The 26,990-nt window shown below is 48.4% G+C and overlaps 1 protein-coding gene across 1 annotated transcript in view; it reads left to right on the top strand.

The window, feature by feature from the left end:
- Positions 1–26,990, top strand: part of tbl3 (transducin beta like 3) — a 123,858-nt gene that overhangs the window by 72,823 nt on the left and 24,045 nt on the right. Inside the window, 3 exon segments of the mRNA XM_072480857.1 lie at positions 9,697–9,853; positions 10,774–10,832; positions 17,382–17,485. Of these exon segments, the coding sequence (XP_072336958.1) occupies positions 9,697–9,853; positions 10,774–10,832; positions 17,382–17,485 (320 nt within the window).

Raw genomic sequence — 26,990 nt, 5'->3', positions numbered from 1 at the left:
TTCTCGAACATCCGCGCCACACATGCGCCGACGTCTGCTCCCTCACTGTCCTCCGGCAGGCCACGACCCTTACGTTCTGCCTATGTAACCAATTCTCCAGTTCCTCCACTTTCTCCTGCAGCCGCCTCTGTTGATCCCGCATCAACCCCACCTCTGTTACGAGGAGCAAGCTGCTCCTCGTGTTCTCCCACCACCACCTCCACCTTCTGGATCACCTGGCCCTGGGCCTCTAACCTCGTCTCCATGCGGTCGATCACCGCCTTTATCAGGTCCACCATCTGGCCAGGTCCTCCAAGTTCTCCTTTGGTGAGCAAATTTATCATGGAGGAAGCCTACTAGCTTCTCCGTTGGTACCTGACCCTCCGCCACCTTCCCCTGTGTCGCAGGCACCACACCAGCTTTCGACAATTTTTCCCTCCATTTTCAGCTACTTCTGGTTCACAAATCCATACACCGATGGGGCACTCTCTCCATTCACCCCTCCTGTACCTTTTACACTCTCACAGCCCAGCCGTTAGCTGGGGAAAAGGCCCAAAAGGTCCACCACGAGCGGGAGCTACCAAATGTGCGACCACTCACACCATGGCCGCCACCGGAAGTCCCATTTCCTGCACTTCTGATGTCACCCTTTTCCTACCCTGCCCCACTCCCACCCTCCCACTCTCAGAACCCTTTGTCCTCACCTTCCACCCCACCAATCCACACATCCAATGGAGCATCCTCCACCATTTCTGTGATCCCCTGAACGATGCCGCCACCAAAAATAGCTTCCCTTCCCCTTTCAAGATTCCAAAGGGACCATTCCTGCTGCGATACCTGGATATCTCCTCATTCATCCCCAACACTTCGTCCCCTTCCCACAGCAATTTCCCTTGCAAGGGTAAAAATGTAACACCTCTTTTAACTCCTCTCTCACCGTCAAATGCAAATGCATTTGGCAGCAATTTGTATCTGCCCCATCCCCACACCCTTGGGCTCTGCACAACTAACTGTGCTGCAATTCAATCTTTCCCATCTTCCACCCTATCTTAGATTTTCCCTTGCTCAAAATCCTATTACGTTTCTGAGTTCTGATAAGTCACAGACCTGAAAAGTTAACTCTGTTTCCCTCTCCAGAGATGCTGCCAGACCTGCTGCATTATCTGTTTTTATTTCAGATTTCCAGCAGCAGCAGTATTTTGCTTTTGTGTCATTCTGACGAATTTGCACTGTGCCGTTTCCAAGAGCAGTATCATTTCTGAGGTTTGGTACCCAAAACTGTGAATGCAGTACTTCAATGGGAACTGACCCAGTGTCTGTATAGCTGAAGCACTTTTTAAAAAAATAATATTTTATTGAGGTATTCAAAAAATTTTATAACCGTAAACGCACGTTTGGGGCAGCACGGTAGCATGGTGGTTAGCACAATGGCTTCACAGCTCCATGGTCCCAGGTTCGATTCCCCGCTGGGTCACTGTCTGTGCGGAGTTTGCACGTTCTCCCCGTGTCTGCGTGGGTTTCCTCCGGGTGCTCCGGTTTCCTCCCACAGTCCAAAGATGTGCAGGTTAGGTGGATTGGCTATGCTAAATTGCCCTTAGTGTCCAGAATTGCCCTTAGTGCTGGGTGGGGTTTCTGGGTTATGGGGATGGGGTGGAGGTGTGGACTTGGGTAGGGTGCTCTTTCCAAGAGCCGGTGCAGACTCGATGGGCCGAATGGCCTCCTTCTGCACTGTAAATTCTATGTATAAACAATGACATCAACATGGTAAAATAAACATTTTATCCCGCAGCCCAATCTTCACGCACCTCAACCATACAACAACAACCCCCCCCCCCCCCCCAGCCCACCCCTTGGAATACTGCATCTGCTGACATTTTAATTATCCCCAAGAAAGTCGATGAATGGCTGCCACCTCCAGGTGAACCCTAACATTGACCCTCTTCAGGCGAACTTTATTTTCTCGAGACTGAGAAACCCAGCCATGTCACTAACCCAGGTCTCTACACTCGGGGGCTTTGAGTCCCTCCACATTAACAAGATCCGTTTCCAGGCTACCAGGGAGGCAAAGGTCAAGACGTTGGCCTCTTTCGACCCCTGAACTCCCGGATCTTCCGACACTCCAAAGATCGCTACCTCCGAACTCGGCACCACCCGTGTTTTTAGCACCGTGGACATTGCCTCATCAAAATGCTGCCAATACCCTCTAAGCTTCGGGCATGCCCAAAACATGTGGACGTGATTTGCTGAACTTCCCGCGCACCTCGCACATCTATCCTCTACCCCGAAGAACTTACTCATCCTAGCCGCTGTCATGTGTGTCCAGTGGACTACCTTAAATTGTATCAGGCTAAGCCTGGCACATGATGAAGAGGTATTAACCCTGCTTAGGGCATCCGCCCATAGATCCGCCTCTATTCCTCCTCCCAGCTCGTCCTCCCACTTGCCCTTAAGCTCCTCCACCGGGGTTTCCTCCTCCTCCGAAAGCTCCTGGTAAATATCCAATACCTTCCCCTCTCCCACCCAGGTCCTGGAGACTACTCTATCCTGTATCTCCCGTGGAGCAGCAGCAGAAAGGCCAGCACCTGTTTTCTCAGGAAGTCTCACACCTGCAAATACCTAAACCCATTCCCTGCTGGCAATTTAAATTTATCCTCCAAAGCTTTCAAGCTGGGAAAACTCCCATCTATAAATAGATCCCCCATCCTTCTAATTCCTGCCCTCTGCCAAGTCCGGAACCCGCCATCTAGCCTACCCGGCACAAACCTGTGGTTATTATAAATCGGGGTCCAAATCGATGCTCCCTCCACTCTCTTATATCTCCTCCATTGCCCCCAGATTCTCAAAGCCGCCACTACCACTGGACTTGTGGAATATCGAGCCAGCGAGAACGGCAGAGGTGCCGTTACCAATGGTCCCAGACTGGTGAATTTACATGACGTTGTCTCCATCCGTTCCCATGCTGACCCCCCCACTACCCACTTCCTAATCATGGCTATATTAACCGCCCAGTAGTAGTTGCAGAAGTTTGGCAGCGCCAAGCCACCCTCACCCCGACTGTGCTCCAGCAATACTTTCTTCACTCGCGGGGTTTTACCCGCCCACACAAAGCCCGAAATAATCTTATTCACCCGCTTGAAAAAGGCCTTTGGGATGAAGATGAGGAGGCACTGAAAGACAAACAGAAATCTGGGGAGGACTGTCATTTTCACGGTCTCTACCCTCCCCGCCAGTGATAGCGGGAGCATATCACATCTCTTAAAGTCCCCTTCCATTTGTTCTACCAACCGGGATAGGTTTAACTTGTGCAGTACCTCCCATTCCCAGCCCACCTGGATTCCCAGATATCGAAAGCTCTTCCCTACCATTCTAAGCGACAACTCTCCCAGTCTCTTCCCCTGTCCTCTTGCCTGGATCGCAAACATCTCGCTTTTCCCATGTTCAATTTATACACCGGAAAATTGGCAAATTCCCCCAAGATTCGGATTACTTCCCCCATCCCCTCCAGCGGGTCCGAAATGTACAAGAGCAGGTCATCTGCGTAGAGCGAGACCTGGTACTCCACCCCCCACCCCCCCGAACCAGCCCTTTCCAGTTCCAGAGGCTCTTAACGCCACAGCCAATGGCTCTATGGCCAGAGCAAACAGTAGCGAGGAGAGGGGGCACCCTTGCCTCGTCCCTCGGTGTAGTTAAAATACCCTGACCTCAGCCGGTTTGTAAGCACACTCGCTACTGGTGCCTGATAGAGCAACCGTACCCAGTCAATAAAGCCCTCACCAAACCCAAACCTTCCCAGCGCCTCCCACAGTTAATTCCACTCCACCCGATCAAAAGCCTTCTCCGCATCCATCGCCACCACCACCTTCGCCTTCTCTCCTTCTGACGGCATCATAATAACATTGAGCAGCCTCCGAACATTGGCCTTGAGTTGCCTGCCCTTTACAAATCCCGTCTGGTCTTCCCCGATCACCCCCGGGACATAGTCCTCTATCCTTGTGGCCAGTATCTTAGCCAGCAGTTTGGCATCCACATTCAGTAGAGAAATTGGCCTGTATGACCCGCATTGCTTTGGATCCTTCTCCTGTTTCAGAATCAATGAAATTGAGGCCTGCAACATTGTTGGGGGAGGACTCCCTTCTCTCTTGCTTCGTTAAATGTCCTCACCTGCAGTGGGCTCAATATCTCTGAAAACTTCTTATAGAATTCCATCGGGTAGCCGTCAGGCCCCGGGGCCTTGCCCGACTGCATGCCCTCCAGCCCCTTGATTATTTCCTCAATCTCAATTGGGGCTCCCAGCCCTTCCACCTGATCCTCATCTACCCTCGGAAACCTCAACTGATCCAGAAACTGCCTCATCCCCTCCACCCCAGCTGGGGGTTCCGACTCGTATTATTTACTATAGAAGTCCTTAAACACCTCGTTCACCCCCGCTGGGTCCAGGACAGTATTCCCGTCTCTACTATACTTTACCTATCTCCCTGGCCACCTCTCTTTTCCTGAGCTGGTGCGCCAACATTCTGCTTGCCTTTTCCCCGTACTTCTAGATTGTCCCCTTACCTTCCTCAACTGTTCCACTGCTTTCCCTGTGGTCAACAGCCCAAACTCCACCTGTAACCTCCGCCGCTCCCTCAGTAGCCCTGCGTCCGGGCCTCCGAGTATCTCCTGTCCACCTGGAGTATTTCCTCAACTAACCTGTCCCTCTCAGCCCAATCCATCTTTTCTCTATGGGCCCGTGTCGTGATTAATTCCCCTCTGACTACTGACTTCAAAGCTTCCCAGACCGTCGCTGCAGAGACCTCCCTCCATATCATTTGTTTCCATGCAGTTCCGGAGGGACTTGTTAACCCGCCCACAAATCGCTTTGTCCACTAGCAACCCCACATCCAGTCTCCACAGCGGGCTTTGCCCTCTCTCCACACTAACCCGTAGATCCACCCAGTGCGGGGCATTATCCGACACTGCGATTGCCAAGTACTCAATATCCGCCACCTTCGGTATTAGCGCCCTGCTCAGAACAAAAAAGTCGATGCGAGAGTATACCTTGTGGACATGTGAAAAAAAAGAAAACTCCTTTGTCCTCGGCCGTGCACACCTCCATGGGTCTACTTCCCCCATCTGTTGCATAAAACCCTTCAATTCCTTTGCCTCAGCCGGTCTCCCTGTCCTGGCTTTTGACCGGTCCAATTCCGGATCAATGACTGTATTGAAGTCCCCTCCCAGGATCAGGTTATGTAACTCTGTCTGGGATCTTACCTAACACCCGCCTCATAAATTCCACGTCCAATTCGGAGCATATATGTTCACAACTACCACGCGCACCCCCTCCACCTTCCCACTCACCTTTATGTACCTACCTCGCTTGTCTGACACGATTCCCCCTGCCTCGAATGCCACTTGTTTGCTGATCAAGATCGCTACCCCCCCCCCCCCCGGTCTTTGAGTCCAGTCCTGAGTGGAACACTTGGCTAACCCACCCCTTCCTCAATCTCGCCTGGTCTGTAACCTTCAGATGTGTCTCATGTAGTATTGCCACGTCCGCCTTCAGCTCCCTCAAATGCGCGAACCCGCGAGCCCTCTTGACCGGCCCATTCAGTCCCCTCACGTTATGTGATCAGCCTGGACGTGGGGCTTCCAACCCCCGTCCAGCAACAACACTAGAAACCCAATTCCCCAAGTCAAGGTGCTCACCCCCCACTGCGCTTCCGAGAGTCGGCTGACCCATGCTGACTTGGTAGCTCCTGCCCCTGGCACCAAGCAGTCTCGCTCCCTGTTGTTCTCTCCCTCTCCTCCCACATGAATAAACATTTTAAAAGCATCACATTCCCCAGTAAACAAACAACAGGAAAAACAGTGAAGAAACAGTCACTTAGAAAAATAGTCACCCAAAAAGCAGAACCAAATTCAAAGCCCATCCCCCCCCCTCTAACCAGGTCCCTGCAAGACAAAGCAATCTTTAACCACACAGCCCATTATTTCACATAGACCGACTTAAATTTAAACAATCCAGCTCCACAAATCGCCGCTACAGTACTTCTCCAAGGCTTCAGTGTCTTTTAATTCACCTCCAGCTTCATTTCTTTAATAAAGGTCCATTCTTCGTCTGGCGTTTCAAAGTAGAAATCACGGTCCTCATGTATGACCCACAGACGGGCTGGGTACAGCATCCCGAACTTCACCCCCTTCTTAAAGAGGGTCGTCTTTGCCCGATTGAACCCAGCTTGGCTCTTGGCCAAAGCCGCTCCCAGGTCATGATAGATGCGCAACTCACAGTTCTCCCATTTGCTGCTCCGCTCTTTCTTGAGCCAGTGGAAAACGTATTCCTTGTCCATGAAACGGTGAAAACCATGGCCCTCGGCGGCTCTTTCGCTCGGGGCTTCTTCACGAGGGCTCTGTGCACTCTGTCCAATTCCAGCGGCCGAGGGAACGCCCAAGCCCCCATCGACTTCTCCAACATGTCCCTCAGATAGGCCCGTGCATCCGATCCCTCACTGCCTTCAGGGAGACCAACAATTCTGAGATTCTGCCTCCTGGACCTATTCTCCAGGTCCTCCAGCTTCTCCTGCATTCGTTTCTGGCAGTCGTTCATCATCCCCACCTTGCTTTCCAGCACGGTTATATGCTCCTCGTGCTCAGACAACTTTTGTTTTATTTTCTGGATCGCTCTGCCGTGGGTTTCCTGATTCTGAACCGCTTGCTCAATCGAAGCCTTAATCGGGTCCAGCGTGTCCTTCAGCTTGGCGAATCAATCCTCGAAAAACTTCACCAGCTGCTCCGTCGACCACTGTGCCATCTCCCCGCGGCCCTGCTGCCCCACCATGCTTTCCCGCATTACCAGCTCTGCTCGCGTCTTCCTTATAGCATTTGTCGTCTCACACGGCCACGTCTGGTCCAATTCTCCATACACTGGAGGGGGATTTCTCCTCACTTTCTCACTCCTCATCAATTTATCCCATAAAATCCAAAAAAAACCCGGGGAAAAGGTCCAAAGGTCTGTTACAGACGGGAGCTATTAAATGTGCGACCTACTCCTCCATGGCCGCCACCGGAAACCTCATAGCTGAAGCACTTTTAATTACTTTTTGTACCCACGCACACGCTGTCTGTACTTTGTGCATCCAATCATTTTGCTTCTCCATTGCAGCATTAAGAAAAAATAAGAACATTGATCTTTCTCAGATAGACTGGGTGACCTCACAGTGAACTCGATCTGCCATCGTTCTGCCCACTTTGGTTTGTCTACTATCTTTGGAACCTTTTGCTCCTATCCGCACATCTTGCCAGAAGGCACATTAAGTTGTTTTATAAGTATATTAGAAACAAGAGGGTAACCAGGGTAAGAGTAGGTACCATTAGAGACCAAAGTGACAACCTGTTTGTGGAGCCAAAAGACGTGGATGAGGAATTAAATGAGTACTTTACATTGATGTTCACTTTGTAAAACGTTTTCCAATTAAGGGGCAATTTTTTTTAGCATCGCCAACCCATCTACCCTGCACATCTTGTGGGTTGTGGGGTGAGACCCACGCAGACACTGGGAGAATGTGCAGACCCAACACCGACAGTGACCCAGGGCTGGGATCGAACCTGGGTCCTCAGCGCTGTGAGGTGGCAGTGCTAACCATTGCACCGCCGTGCTGCCCTGGCATCTGTGTGCACTATGGAGAAGGACAATGTAGGTATAGAAAGCAGGGAGGGGGACTGTGATGTAATTGAACAGATTAGCATTGAGAGGAAGTAGGTATTAGCAGTTTTAGTGCGTTTAAAAGTGGATAAATCCCCAGGCCCAGGTGAGATGTAAATTAGGTTGCTGTGGGAGATTGCAGGGACTCTGACACTAATATCCAAATCCTCCCTGGCCACAGGAGCAGTGCCAGAGGACTGGAGGACAACTAATGTGGTACTATTATTCAAAAAGGGAAGTTGGGGAAAAAACAGTTAATTACAGACCAGTGCGCCTAACATCACTGATCGGGAGATTATTGGTAAAAATTCAGAGGTACAGAATTAAGCTTAACTTTGAGAGGCAAGGATTAATTAAGGATAGTTAGCATGGCTTTGTCAAGGGGGATCATGTCTTACAAATTTGATTTTTTTTCGAGGAGGTGACTAGGTGTGTAGATGAGGGCAGTGCAGTTAATGTAGTGTACATGGACTTCGGTAAGGCTTTTGACAAGGTCCCTTGTGGGTTCTGGGGCAATTTGGCAAATTGGGTCCATTAGTGGCAAGAGGCTGAGGGTGCTGGTTATGTGACTGGAGGCCTGTGTCCAGTGGTGCACCGCAGGGATCAGCGCTGGGTCTGTTGCTGTTTGTAGCGTACATTACTGATCTAGATGTGAATAACAGTGGCATATGGAAATTTTCCCTGAAAAGTGTAAGGTGATGCATTTGGGAGGATTAATAAGGTAAGCGAATACTCAATGAACAGTAGGACGCTAGGATGTATAGAGGATCAGATGGGTTATGGGGTGTACGTAAATAGATCCATGATTGCAGCAGCTCAGGTAGACAAGGTGGCTAAGAAGGCACATGGATACTTGCCTTTATTAGCCGAGGCATACAATAAAGAGCAGGGAGGTTATGATGGAGCTGTATAAAATGCTCGTTAGGCCACAGCTCGAATATTGTGTGCAGTTCTGGTAACCACACTATAAGAAAGATGTGATTGCACTAGAAAGGATGCAGAGGCGATTCACCAGGATGCTGCCTGGGTTGGAGCGTATCAGCTATGAAGCGAGGTGGGTTAGATTGGGGTTGCTTTCCTTAGAGCAGAGAAGACTGAAGGGGGGACCTGATTGCGAAAATTATCAGGGACTAAGAGTAAATAGGAAGAAAATGTTCCCCTGAGTAGAGGGGGTCAATAACCAGGGGCATAGATTTAAGGTAAGGGCCAGGAGATTTATAGGGGATTTGAGGAAAAGCTTTTTCACCCAGAGGGTGGTGGGAATCTGGAACTCACTGCCTGAAAGGATGGTAGGGACTGGAACCCTCACAACATTTAAGAAGCATTTAGACATGCACTTGAAACCTCATAGCATGCAAGGCTAAAGACCAATTGCTGGAAATTAGGGTTAGAAATAGATAGGTGCTTGATGGCCAGCACAGACACGATGGGCTATTAAAATTCTATGTTATCTGCTACTTGGATCTATAATTCTCCTATTCATCCACCCAATATGAGAGAAATCAACTCCGTCTTACAGATAATCACACTATACCGCCGTCTGCATTTACCTGCATATCAGTTTGTATTATTGCATAGCCTTTTTTCTTAAGGGTAAATCTAGAGAAATCAGTCATGTTCAGAATGAAGAAATCTCATCAACACCTCCCCCCACCCTTCCCTCTCCACATCCTGTCCCTCTTCCCTCTCCTTCAGCTCCTCTCCCAATTCCCTTCCCTTTCCATCTCCTCTCCCCCTTCCTGTTCCTTCACCTCCTCTTCTCTCCTGCAACTTCCCCCACTTCACTCCTCTATTCCCCCTTGAGCCTTTCCCTGGCTTGGTCCAAATCTCCCTGAACTCTGGCAGGTAGTTTGCACCCATTGGAAATTACCTCAGTAAGAGAGGGGAGAATCTTCAGAGTGGATGCACTGTAAAAATGGATGAATTTGTTCTTGCTGCATCAAATCTATTTGGTTGCCATCACATCAAAGTTGAGAGCCAAAAAAGAATGTAAATTAGCACTTCCTTACCACACTTTTAACTGTTTCTCTTGTCTGCAGTGGGTCTGATGGGCTACTGAAGCTGTGGACCATCAAAACCAATGAATGCATCAAAACTTTAGATGTCCACGAGGATAAGGTGTGGGGACTGCACTCTAGCAAGAATGATGATTTAGTTGTCACTGGAGCCACAGATTCGTGCATAGTTATCTGGAAGGTATGATGAACTAAATCACTGATAGTAATTCTGATAAATCAACTATGTGCAACTTGCTAAGAATTTGTGTTTCAACAAGCATACAGTTCTCTTTCTTTTTGCATGTTCATCTCTGCTCTCATACCCTTGGCCAAGGAGCCAGAGAATAGCAGTTGCCAATGATATTCAGTTGTGTGGGTGTGATTGGATCAATCCTCTACTGCTGCAGTGTACACCTCGAGGTGGAACTCTCATCAAATACTTTGTTGTTTTATATTCCGATGGAATTTATTTCTTAATTGCATAAGGTGATGGTGTGGTGCAGTAGTTTAGGGACTGACCTTTTACTTTGGGAGCTTAGCTTGAATCTGACCATGATTCAATGGGCAAACATCTGCTCTGTCGGCTGATGTACCTGTTTGGCTCTCTCAACCCAGCTTCCAGATTGGAGCTGCACCATTAAGCCGACCCAAATTCAGCATTGATTGGCAGTAAATCAGCAATCTCACTTGAGAGACTCATCAGCAATATGCAGCTGGACCAAAAGGGCAGTGGTTTTACCATGTGACAATCCCCCTGTGCTGGACTTGTGTCCTTGATGCCAACACCAAAGAGCCAGAATAAAAAGCATTCCAATTCCCTGCAACAGCATACTACAAAAAGAGGAAAAAAATAGAAACTGTCCCCTCCCCCCTCAAACAGTTGTTTCCCCCCCCCCTCTCCACACACACACACACTTTCACCCTTTGTGCATCTAGGAAGATCAAGCAAAATTTCCAAAAGATGGATGCCTCAGTATTTTTGTTGCAACTTTTCATTTAGGCCAAGGTGCCTTGTGACTGTAGAAAGGAGATGCAAAAGATGAAATGGACCTATTTTTTTGCTGCTTTGCCTGCTTTCAAAATGGAAAAGATTCACCCATCTCCTTTTGTGTGCTTCAGGATGTTACAGAGATAGAACTAGCTGAAGAACAGGCCAAACAGGAAGAGCAAATTTTGAAGTAAGTGTTTTTTTTTAAACCAGCTTAATGAGTGGTTCTGCTTTGCACCTCTGGTAAAATTGTACAGGTCTAAATCCTGAATTGAGGGTGCATCGTGATCTGAGAGCAAAGCAGAATGAAACCTCGTAAGTGGCATCATGCTCCACTTTGGTCTCGACCTAGAAAAGAAAGTGTCTTTAATTCACGTACATTAAAATATAGTATTCCAAGCATTCTCTTTAACATCCCCTTTACAAGAAAACCTCAGTTTTTAAGCAACTGGGTGCTGTTTTTTCCCAAAATATTTTAATACAAAAACAAGTTTCAAAATGTGTATGTGCAGTCAGCTGAGAACACCCACAAAAACTCCCTTGGTGAGCCCCTCAAATCTTTAATTTTGGAGCCCAATCTTAAACACGGGTTGGTACTTCGTGCATAGAAATCTGGAACTTCAATTAAGTTAGTTTGATTTTTTTGCAGGGCAATCATTAATGCGTAAATAATGATTATCTTTAATCACTAAGAGCCCAGAATGTTTCCTCCTCCTTGCCCTTTGTTCACTGAGAGGCTCTGATTGTTGTTGGTGTATGGTTTCATGAGCTCAGGTTACCCTTTCATAACATATCCACTTATAAGTTATAGACGGTGAGTGTTGGTAAGTTATTGACTGTGGGGGGTATTCTAGAATTTACTACCGACTGTCATCGGCACATACTTTCCAAAATAAATCACTGAATAATGATAAGTTGGAGGACTAAAGACTTTTCCTTCCATACTTCAGAAGTTCTGAAGCTAAATATAAGAACATAAGAACTAGGAGCAGGAGTAGGCCATCGGGCTCCTTGAGCCTGCTCAGCCATTCAATAAGATCATGGCTGATCTTTTGTGGACTCGGCTCCACTTTTTCGCCCAAACACCAAATACTTTATATTCCTTTATTCTTCAAAAACCTATCTATCTTTATCTTGAAATATAATGGATAAGAAGTACTAAAGCTAATTGTAATGCTCTTACTTGAGGTCATGTAACTCCACATTGAATTACATCAGATATACAACACAGAATCAGGCCATTTAGGCCCAAATTGTCCATACTAACGTTTGTGCTTAATTAGGGCCTCCTAACTTGCCTCAAATTATATAAGCACAACCCACTGCTCCTTTCTCCCTCAATGCTTGTCTGATTTCCCCTTCAATGCGTCTATACTCTTTCCTTCAACCACTCCCTGTGGTTCGAGTTCCACATTCTCGCCACTCTCTGGATAAAGATGTTTCTTCTGAATTCCCTATTGGATTGGTTGAGGACTTTCCTGTTTTGATGGCCTCTGAGTTTTATGCTTTCCTCCACAAGTGGAACATTCTCTCTCTATCCACTCTATCAAAACCTTACATTTTTTCTATATAAGAGATCCAACTTGTCTACCCTTTCCTGATATGGATACCCCCATGTTTTTGGCATCATCCTTGTAAGCCTTCCCTGCAGCTCCCCAGTGCCTCAATCCTGTGGTGAACAGGACTGCCTGCAGTCCTGTAATTCTGGTCTAACCAAGATTTGATACGCATTTAGTATAATTCTTTATTTTTCAATTCTACTCCTGTCGAAATAAGCTCTATCTTAATTAATACCAACCAATCAATCAACTACCTGACACATTGAATTACTCATTATGGTATACGCCTTATCTTTTTTTGGAAACACACTGTGGAAGGTACTCTGCTGCTGCCGGTGCCCCCAGCCAACATAAATATCTATCCTGGAGCCTTCAATTTTCTCATTAGTTATTCCGGTGTTGTGGACAACATTTTTAAAAATATACATTTAGAGTACCCAATTATTTTTTTCCAATTAAGGGGCAATTTAGCATGGCCAATCCACCTAGCCTGCACATCTTCGGATTGTGGGGGTGTGACCCACGCAGACACGGGGAGAATTTGCAAACTCCACACAGACAGTGACCCAGGGCCAGAATCGAACCCGGCTCCTCAGCGCCGAGAGGCAGCAGTGCTAACCGCTGCGCCACCCTGCCTCCCGCTATGTTGTGGGTGATATTGGCATGACTATGTTCCTTGTCCATCCTTTGTTGCCCATGTGCTGGTGGACTTTCTGTTTACAGCATTACACACATTAACATAGTGAACCAGTAGTTTGCTTTGTTTAGCTGTCAACCATGCCCACAATATAATGGTAGAACTTTGGTTTCTGACGGCAAATCTTGCAAGTGTAGTGCAAAAGAAGCAAAGAAAATTAGGGAGACATTTATAAAAAATTTGTTTGTGGGCTCGGCTAGGTCAGCATTTATTTATTTATTTATTTATTTTCTTTTATAAATTTAGAATACCCAATTCATTTTTCCAATTAATCATGCATTATCATAGAACTTACAGTGCAGAAGGAGGCCAATCGGCCCAGCGAGCCTGCACCAGCTCTTGGAAAGAGCACCCTACCCAAGGTCAACACCTCCACCCTATCCCCATAACCCAGTAACCCCACCCAACACTAAGGGCAATTTAGCATGGCCAATCCACCTAACCTGCACATCTTTGGACTGTGGGAGGAAACCGGAGCACCCGGAGGAAACCCACGCACACACGGGGAGGATGTGCAGACTCCGCACAGACAGTGACCCAAGCCGGAATCGAACCTGAGACCCTGGAGCTGTGAAGCAATTGTACTATCCACAATGCTACCGTGTTGACCATTAATGGGCAATTTAACATGGCCAATCCACCTACCCTGCACATTTTTGTGTTGTGGGGACGAAACCCACGCAAACACGGGGAGAATGTGCAAACTCCACACGGACAGTGACCCAGAGCCAGGATAACACCTGGGACCTCAGTGCCATGGGGCAGCAGGACTAACCCATTGAGCCACTGTTCTGCCCAGTGTGGTGGTGGTGAGCTGTTGCCTTCAACTTCTGCAGTCCATATGATGTAGGTACACCCACAGTGCTCTTAGGGAGGAAATTCCAGGCTATTGATTGGGCGTCAGTGAAGGAACGGCGATATATTTCCAAATCAGGATGGTGAGTGACTTGGAGGTTAACTTCCAACAAAGAAAAGTACAGCACAGGAACAGGACCTTTGGCCATCCAAGCCTGCGCCGACCATGCTGCCCGTCTAAAATAATGTCTTCTACACTTCCGGGGTCCGTATCCCTCTATTCCCATCCTATTCATGTATTTGTCAAGATGCCCCTTAAACGTCACTATCGTCGCTGCTTCCACCACCACCTCCGGCAGCGAGTTCCAGGCACCCACTACCCTCTGTGTAAAAAAATGTACCTCATACATCTCTAAATATTGCCCCTCACACCTTAAACCTATGCCCCCTAGTAATTGACCCAATTAGTGGTGTTCCCATGTATCTGCTGCCCTTGTCATTCTAGATGGTAGGAGTCATTGGTTGGGAAGGTGCTGCCAAAGGAGACTTGGTGAGTTCCTGCAGTGCCATCTTGTAGATGGTACACATGGCTGCCACTGTTCGTCGGTGGTGAAAGGAGTGAATGTTTGCGAAAGAGGTGCCAATCTAGGGGGCTGCTTTGTCTTGGATGGTGTCAAGCTTCTTGAGTGTTATTGGAGCTGCACTCATCCAGGCAAATAGAGAGTATTCCATCACACTCCTGACTTGTACCTTGATGGTGGACAGGCTTTGAAGAGTCAGGAGGTGAGTTATTCACCACAGGATTCTTCACCTCTGTCCTGCTTTTGTAGCCACAGTATGTATATGGCTAGGCCAGTTCCATTTCTAGTCAATGGTAACTCCTCAGGATGTCGATTGTGAAGGATTCAGTGACGGTAATGACATTTAATGTCAAGCGACAATGGTTAGATTCTCTCTTGGGGATGGTCATTGCCTGGCACTGTGTGCAGCGAATGTTGTTTGCCACTTGTCAGCCCAAGCCTGGATATTGTCCAGGTCTTGCTGCATTTGGACATGGACTGCTTCAGTATCTGCGGAGTCGCGAATGGTGCTAAACATTGTGGAGTCATCAGTGAATATCCCCAACTCTGACCTTATGATGGAAAGAACGTCACTGATGAAGCAGCTGAAGATGGTTGAGTCTAGGACACTACCCTGAGGAACTCCTGCAGTGATGTCCTGGAACTAACATGATTGGTTTCTGAATAGTTCTGCCACTAGAGAAAGGGACCAGTAGATTGTCTGACCCTCATTACTGGCAACACAGTGCAGCAGGGCAGTCAATTCAAAAGTCACAGGTTATAGTGCAAAAACAAGCCACTCAACTCTTATTACTGTTCATTTGCACAGGAGCCATCAAGTCTAATACCACTGTCTTGTTCAGACCCTTTTGTGAAACTGCTTTCGTTTTGGAGGTATCTCTGTGTTGTACAGTGACTTGTACCAAAGGTTTTCATATTTAAACTCCACTGTGTGTAAAGGAATGTATTGTAACCTCCCTTTAATCATTTTTATCTTACAAACCCTCTTAACCAACCAATAGAAGTAACCCCGCCATGATTCACTCTGTCATGACCCTTTATAATCTTGAAATCTTAATCTGCTGAATCCCCGAGACAAGCCCCTAAATTTTTATATCTTTTCATAACTGTAACCCCCGCATCCCTGCTGACATTGAATTGAGCCTATGCTGCATCTATTCTGTTTCTTTTGTCTCTTTTCTCTAATGTGGCACCCAAAACTCAACATTTGACCTAAAAATCCGGCCTAAGTTGAACATTACTCTCTTGCTTTCTGTGCTGCTATGAGGTGGCACAATAGTTAGCACTGATGCCTCACAGCGCCAGAGTTCAATTCCGGCCTTGGTTGACAATCCGTGTGGCATTTGCACATTCTCCCCGCGTCCGCGTGGGTTTCCTCCAGTTGCTCCGGTTTCCTCCCACAGTCCAAAGATGTGCAATTTGGTGGATTGGCCATGCTAAATTGCCCCTTAGGGTGACGTTGCAGGAGTAGGGTGGGGGATTGGGCCAACGTACGGCAGTCTTTCAAAGTTTCGTGCAGACTCGATGAGCCAAATGGCTTCCTTCTCCTCTGTCGGGATTCTATATACAGTGGAGGTGAAGACTATGGAAACAGTTAAATAGTTGAGCTATCTTGTGTATTAATTCATTTGGGATAAACGGCCTTCTGTAAATGTAATTATCATGTGAACATAGAATTTATACAGTGTGTCAATGGACGATGATTTTCATGTTTGACATTCCAAAGATCATTCACTATGCTTTCATTCAGAATGCAATGACTCCTTAGTAAACCGCAGAGGTAATGTTTTTTTTTTGTAAACCTGTCTGCGTGCAGAATAAATATTTTCTCCACTGTTGGTAATTGAGGGCACTTGTTATGATCTCTGACCAGACTCCAACATTTGTTAGGATACCAGACAAGAATCCCAAACACTTTTTTTTCATTTGTAAAACTGTGAGGAAAAGGATACTTTACCCCAGGAGTGATGACTCTGATCAACAGGTATCTTTTATGTTAAAACAAACTTTAATTTAAACACAGAATTAACCATGTTAACATCAAAGAAAATAGCTTTACAATTATCAGTTAAACAGTTCTTAAACACAAGGAAAAACGTAAACTTACGCCTCACACCTTCATTCTAAATATTCCAACCAACACGAATAGACTCAAATGCCACTTATAAATAGAGTTAGCAGAGCAGGTTTATTTGCTTATCTGTATAGAGACTTTCTGGAGAGAGAACCTTTTCAAGATCAACCTGAAAATCCTTCCGACTTGTCAAAGGCTTCTGTTGAACACGGCAGCATTTGGCAAAACTGCTGTTCAACTTTTAGCTGACTGCAAAACTACAGACAGACCTGGCTCTATGCTCCACTCCCCCATAAATTATCTACACTCCAGGGAATCTCCAAAAATCATAACAATGTTTCATTAGGCATCTCTCTGTAAACAAATAAATTATTAAAATCGATCATGATCTAGCCTTTTACAACTTCTTAATTACAACTTTAACAGACATACAGCCTGGATATCTTAACCTAGGTTCTTTAATAATGTTACTGCAACAAATATACATTAATCCAGGCTTTTAAAAACTTACTGCAACAGATATAAAATACAATATATATATCAATTTATTACATTCATAAAACACCCTCTCTTGATTGATTTTAAATTGTGCCATTGTTAAAAAAGATTCTAATTACCCAGCACTATTTTAAAGCAGTTTTTGCTCAGAGTGTCCCCATAAACGTGTAGAACCTGCAGTGAGAATGATCCCAATCCGAGGAGCGAAGAACAACTAAGAGGTCTTTGATCTGTTTGCCTGCTGTTCCATACATATGTCAATAAGAGTGATAGGTTTTCATCGATTATTAAAGAAATAGACACTTTAATTTTCTTCATCACTAGAGGGGAGAAGGAACTCGAGATTTGAGTGTTAACTGTTGGTGCTTTAGTGTGTGTGTTGACAACTGTTCAAATTAACATAATGAAGAGTAACCGTCTCAATAGCAAGACACAATGTATGTTTTTTCATCCTGCCTTTTAATCAGTAATGTTCACAAGGCTAAATTAATCTCACTTGTCATCGAGTTAATAAAGATGATCTTTCTATTTTAAGGCAACAAGAATTATCTAATTTATTGCACGAGAAGAAATATGTGAAGGCTTTAGGATTGGCAATTTCTTTGAACCAACCCCAAACTGTGCTAACAGTGATTAAAGGTAAACATGATGAGTTCATTCTATTTTTTGTTGTTGTTGCTTAACTCTGTGCTGCAAAAGAACTGATAAAACCAGTAATATTTTGGAAATAAGATATGTTGCAGAACCTGGCTGAGTAGCTGCAGTGCTCATTGGGTAGCACTTCTAGCTCTGAGATGCATTTTCAATCAGTAAGGAAATAAAGGTTATGGGGGATAAGGCAGAAATGTGGAGTTGAGGATTACCATATCAGATCAGTCACAATCTCATTGAATGGCAGAGCAGACTCGATGGGCTGAATGGGCTCCTGCTCCTACGTCTTTTTTTCCATCCTGCCCTTTAATCAGTAATGTTCACAAGGCTAAAATAATCTCACTTTTTAATATAGGAATGTTCCGTGAGTGGGCATGAAGGTGGCAAATAGCGAATAATAAAGCAAGAGGAACAAAGAGAAACCTGTTGGTGTTCTAACTACTCTGTAAAATTTGCGTCCAGTGTCAGGAGGCTGCATCCAAATTGATCAGGGCTCTGGAAACTATCAGCATAAAGCTAGAGCCACAAAACTAGAGTAGTCTGTAAATGTTTGATTTCCCCCATCTCAAAAGTGCAGAGCAAACCATCAAGTTTGATCCTGGCCTATGTGCTTTAAGCTTCAGTAATTTGACAACTGCGCGTAGAAAATCACAACATGATTAACCAAAGTCGATACTTTCAATGAAATGGAAACTGTGTTTGACAAATCTACACCAGCGTTTTGAGGATGTGCTGAGCAGGATAAATAAAGGGAAGTCAGTGGATGTAATATATTTGGATTTCCAAAGACATTCAAGGTGCCACTTAAAAGGCTGATACACAAGATATGGTTCATGGGGTTGTGGGTGATATAATTGCATGATTTGAGGACTGAATGATAGTCAGAATGTTTAGATCACTTTCAGGTTAGCAGGTTCCAGTTAGTAGAACCTGACACATTCAAATTTGCTGATGATACTAAGTTTAAAAATATATTTATTCAAATTTTTCAACAAAACCCCCCCCCCCAAACAAGAAAAAGAAACAAAAACACAAGCAGAAATTATACATAGGATTTCCCCCCAGATACAATAACCCCCCATATAACAGTAGAAAACACAAATAGGGAAACCCCCCCACCTTAACCCAACCGCCACCCCAAAAGAACCTCTTCCCCCCCCCCCCCCACCCCCCCTCCCAAGTTGCTGCTGCTGCTGACCTCCTCCTAACGCTCCGCGAGATAGTCTAGGAATGGTTGCCACCACCTGAAAAACCCTTCCATAGACCCTCGCAAGGCAAACTTTATCCTCTCCAGCTTGATGAACCCTGCCAAGCTTCCACACTAGGGGGCTTCGCATCTTTCCACAGAATCCTCCGCCGGGCTACCAGGGACGCAAAGGCCAGAATACCAGCCTCTTTCGCCTCCTGCACTCCCGGCTCATCCGATATCCAAATAATGGTAACCCCCCCCAGCTCGGCTTGACCCGGGCGTTCACCGCCTTGGACATAGTCCTCGCAAAACCCCTCCAAAACCCATCCAGCGCCGGGCACGACCAAAACATATGGACGTGATTTGCTGGGCTCCCCGAGCACCTCACACATTTGTCCTCCACCCCAAAGAACCTACTCAACCTCGCCCCCTGTCATGCGCTCTGTGAACAACTTTAAACTGTATTAGGCTGAGCCTGGCGCAAGAGAAGGAAGAATTAACCCTACTCAGGGCATCAGCCCACAGACCCTTATCTATCTCCTCCCCAAGCTCCTCCTCCCACTTGCCCTTTAAATCCTCCACCGAGGCCTCCTCCTCTTCCTGCAGCTCCTGGTAAATGGCCGAAACCTTGCCTTCTCCAACCCATACACCCGAAATCACCCTGTCCTGAATCCTACGTGCTTGAAGCAGCGGGAATTCCCTCAACTGCCGCCTCACAAACGCTCTCACTTGCATGTACCTGAAAGCGTTTCCCGGGGGTAGCCCAAATTTCTCCTCCAGTGCCCCTTGGCTCGCAAACGTCCCATCGATGAACAGGTCCCCCATTCCTTTAACCCCTGCCCGATGCCAGCCCCGAAACCCCCCCATCCATCCTTCCCGGGAAGAACCGGTGATTCTCCCGAATCGGGTCCAAACCGAAGCTCCCAACTCGCCCCTGTGTCGCCTCCACTGTCCCCAGATCTTCAGCGTTGCCGCCACCACCGGACTCATGTACCTTGTCGGCGGGAGTGGCAGCGGTGCCGTCACCAGCGCCCTCAGGCTCGTGCCCACACAGGACGCCATCTCTAGCCTCTTCCATGCCGCCCCCTCTCCCTCCATTACCCACTTACGGATCATCCCCACATTGGCTGCCCAATAATAGCCACAAAGGTTCGATAGCGCCAGCCTCCCCCTGTCCCTGCTACGCTCCAGAAACACCCTCTTCACCCTCGGGGTCTTATTCGCCCACACGAATCCCATGATGCTCCTGCTTACCCGTTTGAAAAAGGCCGGTACAGCCGAAAGTACTCCGACCTCCGCCGGTTCGAAGCCACACTCGCCACAGGGGCTCTATATAGTAGCCTGACCCAACTTATGAACCCCTCCCTGAACCCAAACCTCAGCAACACTTCCCAAAGATACTCCCACTCCACCCGATCAAAGGCCTTCTCCGTGTCCATAGCTGCCACTACCTCCGCTTCCCCCTCCACCGAGGGCATCATAATCACATTGAGGAGCCTCCGCACATTAGTATTCAGCTGCCTACCCTTCACAAATCCCGTCTGGTCCTCGTGAATCACCCCCGGGTCACAGTCCTCAATTCTCGTAGCCAGAACCTTCGCCAGCAACTTAGCGTCAACATTGAGGAGCGAGATCAGTCTATACGATCCACATTGCAATGGATCTTTATCCCGCTTCAAAATCAACGAGATCAGCGCCCGGGACATTGTCGGGGGCAAGGTCCCCTCCACCCTCGCCTCATTCCACGTATTTCCTGTAAAATTCAACCGGTAACCCATCCGGCCCCGGGGCCTTCCCTGCCTGCATGCTCCCCAATCCTTTAACCAGCTCCTCCAACCCAATCGGCACCCCCAGCCCAACCATCTGCTCCTCCTCCACCCTCGGGAACCTCAGCCGATCTAGGATTCGTTGCATCCCCTCCTCCCCCGCCAGGAGCTCAGACCTGTACTGATCCCCATAGAAGTCCCTAAATACTTTGTTTATTCTCACCACACTCGGCACCGTATTCCCCCCTCTATCCCTAACTCCACCAATCTCCCTCGCTGCCTCCCTCTTACGAAGCTGATGTGCCAGCATCCGACTCACCTTCTCCCCATACTCTTGCACTTTTCTCCACTGTGCCTCTGCTTTCCCCGTAGTCATCAGGTCGAATCCCGTCTGGAGGTTCCGTCGCTAAGTAGCCCCTCCTCGGGCCTCTGCATAGCTCCTGTCCACCCTTAAATTCTCCCCCACCAACCTCTCCCTCCTCTCTCTTTTCCCTGTGGGCCCTAATGGAGATTCGCTCTCCCCTGACCACTGCCTTCAACGCCTCCCAGACTTCCCCACCTGCACCTCCCCGTTGTCGTTGGCCTCCAAGTATCTTTCAATACACCCCCGAACCCGCTCGCACACCCCCTCATCCGCCAACAGTCCCACATCGAGGCACTACAACGGACGCTGGTCCCTCTCCTCCCCCAATTCCAGCTCCACCCAATGCGGGGCGTGATCCGAGATGGCTATGGCCGAATATTCCGTTCCCTCCACTTTCGGGATTAGCGCCCTACTCAAGATGAAAAAATCTATCCGGGAGTAGGCTTTATGGACGTGGGAGAAAAAGGAAAATTCCCTGGCAAGTGGCCTGGCAAACCTCCATGGACCCACTCCCCCCCCCCCCCCCCCGCCCCCCCACCCAACCCCCCATCTGGTCCATAAACCCCCTGAGCACCTTGGCCGCAGCCGGCCTCTTACCCGTCCTGGACCTAGAACGGTCCAGTGCTTGGTCCAGCACCGTGTTGAAGTCCCGTCCCCCCCATTATCAAGCTTCCTACCTCCAGATCTGGAATCCGACCCAGCATGCGTTTCATAAATCCGGCATCATCCCAATTCGTGGCATATACGTTCACCAGTACCACCCGCATCCACTCCAACCTACCACTCACCATCACATATCGACCTCCATTATCCGCCACAATATTCAGCGCCTCGAACGACACCCGCTTCCCCACCAGTATTGCAACCCCTCTGTTCTTCGCATCCAGCCCTGAATGAAAGACCTGTCCTATCCATCCCTTTCTCAGCCGAACCTGATCTGCCACCTTCAGATGCGTCTCCTGGAGCATAACCAAGTCTGCCTTCAGTCCCTTTAAGTGTGCGAACACCTGGGCCCTCTTGACCGGCCCATTCAGACCCCTCACGTTCCAAGTTAGCAGCCGGATCAGGGGGCTACTCGCCCTCCCCCACTGCCGACTAGCCATCTTTTTTAGGCCAGCCACGTGCACGCGCCTCTCACACCCTCCAGTTCCCCAGGCAGCGGACCCCCGCCCCGACTACCTCTCCTACCTCCAGCTCCCCTTTGGCCAATGCAGCAGCAACCCCCCCCCCCCCCCCCCCGCTAGATCCTCATCTAGCCATTTTGCTCCCCCCATGACACTCCCGTAGGTCAGCTGACTCTTGCTGACCCCGGCCTCTCCCGCCATTCCATCGACCCCCCCAGTGTGAGAATCCCCCCACCTCCCCTTGGCAATCAGTGCGCGCTCCTCTCCAGCACCGCCCTTCCCCCCCGGCCCCGCCTCCTCTTCCCTAGGGTGGGAAAAAGCCCACGCTTTCCATCTGAGCTGGCCCCGCCTCCTCTGGCGCAGCTCCTTTTTGCGGCCTTACCCCAACTCCCCATCCCCGGGCCTCCAACCCCGCTCTTCCTCCGCGGGGCCCTGCCCCTCCAACACCAACGCCCACACTCTCTCACAGCCCCCGCATCAAATCCATTCACCCATCCCCACCCAGCACCAAACAAAAAGAACATTCCCAAAACGCAGTAAACACCCCCCCCCTCCCCCCAACACAACGACAAACCCTCAGTTTGAATCCAACTTTTCAGACTGGATAAAGTTCCACGCCTCACCAAGCGTCTCAAAATAGTGGTGCCGATCTTGGAACGTAGGGTGTCGCTCTCAGCTGACCCCAGCTACTCCCGCCTCTCCTTCGACTCCTCCCATTGTGGGACATTCCCTCCTCCTCCATTACCCATCCACAGGATCTCCGCCTCCCCCTTCCATCCCAAGCGTGGGAAACAACCCTCACTTCCACACCCTGGCCCCACCCCTTCCAGCCTTCAGCGCGGGAAAAAGCCTGCGCTTTCCACCTGCCCGGCCCCGCCACCTCTGTCGCCTCTCCTTTTACAGGCCCAGTCCCCTCACCCCCGACTCGGGCCTTCCCCTCCCCCGCGGGGCCCCATCCCCCCTACCGGCCATCCACCCCTACTCCAATTATTTACTCCCCTCCAAGAGCCCACCCGACAGACCCAACCAAAACAGTGCCCAACCCACCCTAACCACCCTCATCGAACCAAACAGAAATAAGAGCAAAGAACCCCCCCTCAAAAGTGTAACACCCCAACAGCAATCCCCGACCACCCACCCCGACCCTCATTTTGTGTCCAGTTTCTCGGCCTGACCAAAGGCCACGCCTCCTCCGGAGACTCTAAGTAATGGTGCCGGTGCTTGTAGGTGACCCACAGTCGCGCCGGCTGCAGCATGCCAAACTTCACCCCCTTTCTGTGCAGCACCGCCTTCGCCCGATTGTACCCGGCCCTCTTCTTCGCCACCTCCGCACTCCAGTCCTGGTATATTCGAACCTCCGCGTTCTCCCACCTGCTGCTCCTTTCTTTCTTGGCCCACCTGAGCACGCGCTCCCGATCAGCGAACCGATGAAACTGCACCAGCACTGCCCGCGGCGGCTCGTTAGCCTTGGGCCTTCTCGCCAGCACTCTATGGGCCCCTTCCAGCTCCAGGGGCCCCTGGAAGGACCCCGCTCCCATCAGCGAGTTTAGCATGGTGACCACATAGGCCCCCACGTCCGACCCCTCCAGCCCCTCCGGGGGGCCCAGAATCCGCAAATTCTTCCGCCTCGACCGATTCTCCATCTTCTCGAACCGTTCCTGCCATTTCTTGTGGAGCGCCTCGTGCGCCTCCACCTTTACCGCAAGGCCTAAGATCTCGTCTTCGTTGTCCGAGACTTTTTGTCGGACCTCGCAGATCGCCACCCCCTGGGCCGTCTGGGTCTCCAGCAGCTTGTCGATAGAAGTCTTCATCAGCTCCAGCAGGTCCGCTTTAATCTCCCTGAAGCAGCACTGGATAACCTCCTGCTGCTCCTGCGCCCACTGCATCCACACTGCCTGGTCCCCGCCCACTGCCATTTTGCTCTTCTTCCCTCGCACCTTCTTTGTGTTCACCACCACATTTTTAGTCGCCCCGCTCCTGGTCCAAGCCATACACTGTCGGGGAACCATTGCAATCTCCTTCCCACACCGGGAAACGTCGAAAAAATGCCGTTGGGGCCTCTGAAAAGAGCCCAAAAGTCTGTTTTTAGCGGGAGCTGCCGAATGTGCGACTTAGCTCCGCATAGCCGCAACCGGAAGTCTCCAAAATCACTTTCTTAACCGCTCCACTCCTGGTCCAATCCATACAGTGCCGGGGGATCCTTACTGTCACCTTCCCACACTGGGAGCCGTCGAACAATTGCCGTTGGGGCCCCTCCAAAGATCCCAAAAGTCCGTTCCTGGCGGGAGCTGCCGAACGTGCGACCTACCTCGGCATAGCTGCAACCGGAAGATACTAAGTTCATTAGGAAAGATTCAAAGAGACTGCATAGAACGCTGATAAGTTTATCTTTGTTCCTCTCGTTTTTACCCACTTGTGGTATACCCTTTACTACTGATGCTGCACATCTAAAAGAATAATTGCACATTTATCTTTATTGGGACCATGACAGTATTTGACCCACTTTGACTCCATCCTTTGGCCTATCCATTGACTCCATCTCCCGCTGCCTGGGGAAAGTGGGCAGCATAATCAAAGGCCCCTCCCACCCGGTTTACTCACTCTTCCAACTTCTTTCATCGGGCAGGAGATACAGAAGTCTCAGAACACGCACAAACAGACTCAAAAACAGCTTCTTCCCCACTGTTACCAGACTCCTAAACGACCCTCTTATGGACTGACCTCATTAACACTACACCCCTGTATGCTTCACCCGATGCCGGTGTTATGTAGTTACATTGTGTACCTTGTGTTGCCCTATTATGTATTTTCTTTTATTTCCTTTTCTTTTCATGTACTTAATGATCTGTTGAGCTGCTCGCAGAAAAATACTTTTCACTGTACCTCAGTACACGTGACAATAAACAAATCCAATCCACTAAATAATAACAATAATAATAGCTTATTGTCACAAGTAGGCTTCAATGAAGTTACTGTGAAAAGCCCCTAGTCGCCACATTCCGGCGCCTGTTCGGGGAGGCTGGTACGGGAATTGAACCCGCGCTGCTGGCATTGTTCTGCATTACAAGCCAGCTCTTTAGCCCACTGTGCTAAACCAGCACATGTTGTCCGAGTCCAATATAAATATTCGATTTTTGTAAGGCTCTGACCCTACTCCACAACACCGTCTCATCTGCCAGTACCACCTATGCCCTGCTCCAGATCTTCAATAAACCTATGCGGACCCAGGCTAGTGACTATGACGAATGTGATATAAAATAGTTAGTTTAAATATATTAGTTACAGTAATGTAGATGTAGGCCGGTCTAATTCTAATGAGTTCACAGACAAAGGATTTCAGAAAGCATGGCAAGGAAGGGGGAGGGGTGTCTGGTAGAGGAGGAGAAAAGGATGCTGGGTAACAAGAGGCCAGGGTTAAGGAATGAGAAGTGAGCCAATTAGGATGTATGGCCAGGTCAGGAGGGGTATAGGATGACCTATGGGAATCGTGTATGTGAAACTTGATGCCATTTGAATGTATTTGCAGAGATTCCTTTGTCTCCTTCCTCATTCGTTTCCAAGGGGTCCAGGAGACTGGTTCTGTGTCTCTGAGAAGCGAGTCAGACTTGCAAGTTGGTTAAAAATAAATAATGCTATGCCTACAAATCCATCTCGAGTTTTATTGAGGCCAGACTGACGGGTAAAGAATTCAACATTTGTCAACTGGACTCCATTGGGAAGCCGTCTCAAAAATACTGACAACAGTGGTGTGGTCCATTTGTAATCCAACTCACAATGGGACTTATTTTTAGCCCACAGTACTTCATGTGGCGTTTTGTCATAAGCATTTACGAAACCCAAGCTCCGACAACACCTTCCAAACCTGGGACCTCTCTCCCACCTGGAAGGACAAAAGCAGCATACACCGGGGAACACCACCACTTGCAGGTTCCCCTCCAAGCCACATACCATCCTGACTTGGAAATATATCACCGTTTCTTCACTGTCGCTGGGTCAAAATCCTTGAACTTCCTCCATAACAGCAATGTATGTGTATCTACACCACATGGACTACAGAGGCGCAAGAGGGCAGCTCACCACCACCTTCTCAAACCAATTGGGGATGAGGAAAAATGCTGACCTTGCCAACAGTGCTCACATGCTATGAACATTTTTAAAAAAAGTTATTTATTTACCAAACTTCCTTTTTCTCCCGTCCTATTGACGGAAATCTGGATCAGGTTTGTCAAACATGACCTCTGTTTTTTAAAGCCATGTTTAGTATTCCCTATCAAGTGCGAGCATTTTGTTTCGATATCAGACCAGACCCCAATAACGATTAGGATCCAGTAACTTTTTGTTTAAAGTTGACAAAATGCCAGTTACTTTCTCAGAGAATAAAGCCAAAAGATTTCCCAGCTTTTAAGTAAACAGAATAAATTTCTATTACGCAAAAGTTAGCAAAGCAGACAATTAACAATATCTATCTTATAGACTAACGTCCAGAATTAGCATGAGTTAAACATGAATGGACAGGCAAACTGTGGCCAAACACGCACAAACTGCACATTAAATAACAGACACGACCAAGACCGATCCCACGGATTTCTGAGCAACCCACCCAGAATGTCTGCACTCACTATGAATCACAAAATCCTTTTTTTTTTTTTTAAATCCTCTGCGTTCCTTGCGAGATATTTCAGCTGCTTTCTTTTGACGATAAAGCTTCTGATTTCCATCAACAGCTCGAACTTGGGTCTTCCCCAACGACCGCTCGCTGCCCAGTTGCTTAGTCTGTTCTCCTGAGACTGTCCCACTGGGTTTGCAAGGCTGCACTCAGGCATCGAATCATTGGCTCAATTCCAGCTCTCCAGCTGCTCTGGGCAAAAAGAAACCTGGCCCATGGGCCTTTCTTTGCCCCAACTGCCGACTTCATCAAAAGACAGCTACTGCTTACAGGCTTGTTCGTTGCCCAACAGCCAGCTCTCCAGCAGACGGTTTCCTTTCAATTCCACTGGGCTGATGAATGCCCAGAGCCAGCAGCCTGCTGCCGTCTTTCTCAGTTTCCCAC

Source organism: Scyliorhinus torazame, chromosome 17 (assembly GCF_047496885.1).
Source record: "Scyliorhinus torazame isolate Kashiwa2021f chromosome 17, sScyTor2.1, whole genome shotgun sequence".
Classification (NCBI taxonomy): domain Eukaryota; kingdom Metazoa; phylum Chordata; class Chondrichthyes; order Carcharhiniformes; family Scyliorhinidae; genus Scyliorhinus; species Scyliorhinus torazame.
Note: the sequence above shows the minus strand (reverse complement) of the source record. Positions and strands in the feature narration are given on the sequence as shown.